Raw genomic sequence first — 5,476 nt, forward strand, 5'->3', positions numbered from 1 at the left:
ACCCCTGTTGCAGCCCCCTTGTTGCAGCGTACAGGTATTAATACGCTTCAACAACCCGTCGGTCAACGCGGGTCAAAACCTTTAAAGGGTTGTTGCAGCGTACAAATATAATTGCCCCCTGCAAAAGAGTTTGTTGCAGCGTACATTTTAAAGCCCCCTGCAATAGCCCGTTTTTGTTGCAGCGTACAGTTTAAAAGCCCCCTGCAATAGCCCGGGTAAAAAATTCATTTGCTGCAATATTGGTTGAATAACTAATTCAGAACAAATCAAGCATCTCAAAATTTGAGTTCTCGCGCTTAACTCCTTCTTCTTCCCTTGGATTCCCTGCGTCGTCCCCTAAAAAAAAACACCCATTCCCTGCGTCGCCGAAAAAGCTTCCTCGTCGATACTGGCCCTCCTTGCCAGTCGGCGGTGGGTCTCTTTCTCGCCTCCTCTCCAGCCGCCACCTGTTAGCTTGCTCGGCCGGTGGTTTCAAGGAAAAACTTAGCTTGCTCGCGTCGGTGGTTCCAAGAAAGAAAGTTGTCCGCGTCCTGTTCTCCGTCAACCTCCTTGCCGCGGCTAGTAATCTTCCCTGTCCCCTCTTTTAGGTTTGTTCAAGTCGTTTATCTAATTTTCGTTTTAAGAATTAGGGTTTGTTCATTTCGTTTTTAGGGTTCTATGCGTTTGTTCAATTCGTTTTAGGGTTGGTGCAATTCGTTTTTAGAGTTCAATTCGTTTTTAGGGTTTGTTCATAGATAAAGATGTGGTGGTGTTGGAATTAGAGAATGGTGGTGGGGGTGGTGGCGGTGGTGGAGGGGTGGAGCATGGGAGGTAGAGTTGACGGTTGTTAATTGCATTGTACTATTGAAATATTAATTTATGTCATGCTCATACATATTGATGCAACATAATTACTATTCATTCAGAAAGTTGTCCATTCTTTTATGGTTGGTATCTAGCAATTTCAACTTGAAGAACATAGCTACCGCAAACAAATTGGAAAAATTCTAAGTGGTTAAAAATTGAATCAGTGTCTATCTTCGATGGAAAAATCAATATCTTTTTATTTTGGCTCAGTTAGTAATTCTATGAATGAACAGGTTGTCATAATGTTTAATTGGAATTTGAAAGTCTTCATGTTCCCTCGACAATTTCTAATGGAAATCTTCATCTTAGAGGAATAAGGAATGTGAATAAAGAATAACGTTGATATGCGGTTGTTTTTGTAGACGAGGTCAATAAAACGTAGTAGTTGAAGTATCTATTTTTTCTGAGGTCACTGAACGTCTTTTTGATTCACCTAGCTTTATAAACAACCACATCATTCTTATTACTTAATCTTGTAGCTTCAAAATTGTCTTTTTGATTCATTGTTAATGGTGTTGTCCTGTAAATTTTTTTGTAGTGTGGTTTTATATCCACCCTCAATATGGAGTAATTTCCATTATGCATTAAATATCCTGCTGATGTGACACAGAAAGGAAGAAGTACTGAAGCTGAAGTTGAGTTCGAGAGGCTACTGGGAGGTTTACATGTCAAAAGTGCAATGGCTTAATTGTCAAAGTCGGATAGAGGGGATGAGGCTGATACAGTTAAATTCTCGGAGCTATTTTATGGTCGACATTATAATGGTAAAGTTTCTCACTTGTTTTGACAATAAATTGGCCCTTTCTATTTTATTTTTTACCAAATTATTGTTCAATGTTGATGCAGTCAAATTTTCACTTTCCAAATTTCATATTTTGCTTCATTTTGCAGTGGTTTTCATTGGGTCTGTCCTATTTTCTTTACAGCAGATGTCTGGTATCAACGTTGTGTTCTATTTCTCTTCTTCTGTCTTTAGAGTGCTAGAGTTCCACCAGATACTGCAAACATGTTTGTCTCAGTTGCCTGGTAGAGGTCACTTGCAATACATTGCTTACTGAGTCCTGAGATATTAGGCAGGTAGTGCTGAAGGGTACTTTTCTGCGTGTTTGTCTGTGCTGGTATTCATGCTTGCGCTTCTGTGTGTAAAATCAGGAGGGATGTATGTTGATTTCCTTTTTCTTTCTTTTTTGTTTTCATGAAAGCCATATAAAGTATTTGTTGGTGTTTTTGGTTGGCGGAAGGGTGGGGAGAGGGGAGTGACTTAAGAAAATCGAGGTTGGATGCTTTGTGCTTTTATCTTATGGTTTTTTACCAAGGTTATTTTTGTGTTGGTGAATGATAATGTTTAATCTCTTCGTCATTTTGCAGAAGCATATTCACGTGAACAGACTATGCTGGTTCAAAAAATTTCTTCTGAGCATAATGGCTCTGATTTTATTTTGCTGAAGAACCTGAAGCTAAAAAGGAGCTATGGAAGGTAATTTGGCTATTTAATCTCTCCAAGTTTATCAATCTACTTACGGTCAATGTGTTTGGTGCTTTGATCAGACCTGCTGTTGTGCAGTACTGCAGTTATCCGTCCTATTTCCTGTTTTCCACTTTTGGGGCCAAATGTTTTGATAAATCAGTTAGTTGCTCTTTCCTATTAGTAGAAAATATCTCGACTTTTCTGCCTTTCATTTCAGTTCTGCCTCATCACCTAATGGTGTTGAAGGACTCCAAATTAAGAAGTATATTCTGATCAAGTTCACATGTTTCACAGTTCACTCACTAAATTGCATCCTTGTATATAAAGAGAATTTTGATTGAGGTTGTGCTTCTTAATATCTATGTACCTATAATTGTAGTCTAGCGTGCATACTGTAACACCTCAGATTTTACAATGTGGAAATAAACAAAGAGAATATGGTTAAGTAAGACGGTAGCAGAAGGCCCTCAACTTACAAGCCACTCAAAAGCTAATACAAACTCTCTCCCATAACATGGAGTTTCCTATTCATGAAACACCTAACATATATAGCTAATTGAATCTGTCGCCTAATACTAGGGCCATCAAGAGAAATATTCTGGAATCTTCGCATATTCCTCTCCCTCCATATGTAGAACCTAAGGACTCATTTTAAACTTACTAAATGTTTTATATGCTTATTTTTTACTTTCTAGGACTCATTCCAATCCATTTATGCATATTTAAGGCTCATTGTGTCGTTATAGGTCATATTTAGGCTAAAATGACATTTTCGCTCCCAACTTTGAACTTAAGAACCTAATGACTCATTTTAAACTTATTATATGATAAATATGCTTATTTTTAAGTTTCTAACACTTATTCTAATCTATTTATGCACATTTAATGTTTGTTTTATCGTTATAGGTCATATTTAGGCTAAAATGAGGCATTTGCGCTCCTAACTTTGAACTAAAGAACCTAAGGACTCATTTTAAACTTATTACATGATTAATATGCTTAGTTTTAAGTTTCTAAGACTTATTCTAACTACTTATACACATTTAAGGCTTGTTTGGTCGTTATAGGACATATTTAGGCTAAAATGACATTTTCGCTCCAAACTATGAACTAAAGAACCTAAGGACTCATTTTAAACTTACTAAATGTTTTATATGCTTAGTTTTGACTTTCTAGAACTCATTCCAATCTATTTATGCATATTTAAGGCTCATTGTGTCGTTATAGGTCATATTTAGGCTAAAGTGCCATTTTCGCTCCCAACTTTGAACTTAAGAACCTAATGACTCATTTTAAACTTATTATATGATAAATATGCTTAGTTTTAAGTTTCTAAGACTTATTCTAATCTATTTATGCACATTTAATGCTTGTTTTATCGTTATAGGACATATTTAGGCTAAAATGAGGCATTTTCGCTCCTAACTTTAAAATAAAGAACCTAAGCACTCATTTTAAACTTATTACATGATTAATATGCTTAGTTTTAAGTTTCTAAGACTTATTCTAACTACTTATACACATTTAAGGCTTGTTTGGTCGTTATAGGACATATTTAGGCTAAAATGACATTTTCGCTCCAAACTATGAACTAAAGAACCTAAGGACTCATTTTAAACTTACTAAATATTTTATATGCTTAGTTTTGACTTTCTAGAACTCATTCCAATCTATTTATGCATATTTAAGGCTCATTGTGTCGTTATAGGTCATATTTAGGCTAAAGTGCCATTTTCGCTCCCAACTTTGAACTTAAGAACCTAATGACTCATTTTAAACTTATTATATGATTAATATGCTTAGTTTTTAGTTTCTAAGACTTATTCTAATCTATTTATGCACATTTAATGCTTGTTTGATAGTTATAGGTCATATTTAGGCTAAAATGAGGCATTTTCGCTCCTAACTTTAAAATAAAGAACCTAAGCACTCATTTTAAACTTAAGACATGTTTAATATGCATAATTTTAACTTTCTAAGACTCGTTCCAATCTATTTATGCACCTTTAAGGCTCATTAGGTCATTGTAGGTCATATTTTAAACTTAAGACATGTTTAATATGTATATATTTTCGATTCTGCTAGAGATCCACGTCGAACAGATTATGCATGGGGAATCTTGAGTTTGTAAGTTCTTTTGCTTACAAATTACATTAGTCTTTAAGAAACCTAAGCCAAAATCATATTCATGAGTACCCATGTTTCGTTAATTTTCTAGGGCATACCAAGTGTACAAGTGCAATGGTGGGCATTGTCCGAATAAAACGAGTTTTAAGTCGTGTAAACCCATTCATATAGAGGTATAACATGTTTCTTAATTAGCGTTTTGCTTTGTTTTTATTAATTATTGGCCTTGCAAGATAAAGTATTATGTTTCTTAATCAGTGTGCTCAACAAATCGGCGGAACTGAGTGTGGCTATTACGTTATGAAGTTCATGTTAGAGATAGTCACGTTACAACATGACTATGAAGGCCGGCTAGATGAGGTAATTAAGTAACTAATTGATTCGTATTCTAGACTATTAATACATTGTCATTAGTTGCTTGAATGTTAAAATGTGACATTTCATTTGCATTTAATCGATCTAATGCTCCATCAATTTTTTGTTTTTGTAAGGTCTATACTCCGAGGACTGCGCCTTATGCTAGTGAGGAAATTGATGTGGTTCGTGAGCAATGGGCGAAGTTTTTTACCACCAAGTATTTATTATTGACCTGAGGGCGCTTGATCGTGTTGGTTTAGATGTTATAGAACAATCTTTTATGTTAAAATGTATGCGTACGTTGAAATTGGAACGTAAATATATTTAAATGTATCGGTATGTGCACTTTTGGTTTTGGGATATATACAAAACTCCAGTTGTTGTTTTTATATTTGTTATACAGGTTGCGTTATTCTATTATTGTTTTGACAGGTTTCTATATTTGGTGCAAGGCACTCTAGGTATCCCTAAACAAAATTAGAATTTTCCCGCCAAAAGTGCTTTTTTGCAGCGTACATATATGTTGTACGCTGCAACAAAGGGAAAAAAATTTCGCAAAAATTCAGACTTGTTGCAGCGTACAAATAAATGTACACTGCAAAAAATTGAGTAATTCAGACTTGTTGCAGCGTACAAATAAATGTACGCTGCAAAAAGTTGAGTCTTTTGCAGCGTACA

At 35.2% G+C, this 5,476-nt stretch overlaps 1 protein-coding gene across 3 annotated transcripts; it reads left to right on the plus strand.

Moving 5' to 3' along the window:
- LOC130462741 (uncharacterized) lies at positions 1–5,144 on the plus strand. Of its 3 annotated transcripts, XM_056831593.1 has the most exons (7): positions 1–587; positions 1,457–1,610; positions 2,215–2,323; positions 4,400–4,441; positions 4,533–4,614; positions 4,700–4,801; positions 4,933–5,144. In XM_056831593.1, exons 3-7 carry the CDS (start codon positions 2,238–2,240, stop codon positions 5,032–5,034), a joined length of 414 nt encoding a protein of 137 aa, XP_056687571.1. In that variant the 5' UTR covers positions 1–587; positions 1,457–1,610; positions 2,215–2,237; the 3' UTR covers positions 5,035–5,144. The 3 variants fall into 3 exon arrangements, 2 of the variants coding, with proteins under 2 accessions (XP_056687571.1, XP_056687572.1); XM_056831594.1 differs by lacking the exon at positions 4,400–4,441 and having other exon boundaries at positions 4–587; XR_008923486.1 differs by lacking the exons at positions 4,400–4,441; positions 4,533–4,614 and having other exon boundaries at positions 3–587.
- The last annotated feature ends 332 nt before the right edge of the window (positions 5,145–5,476 follow it).

This window comes from Spinacia oleracea, chromosome 6, assembly GCF_020520425.1.
Source record: "Spinacia oleracea cultivar Varoflay chromosome 6, BTI_SOV_V1, whole genome shotgun sequence".
NCBI classification, from domain to species: domain Eukaryota; kingdom Viridiplantae; phylum Streptophyta; class Magnoliopsida; order Caryophyllales; family Amaranthaceae; genus Spinacia; species Spinacia oleracea.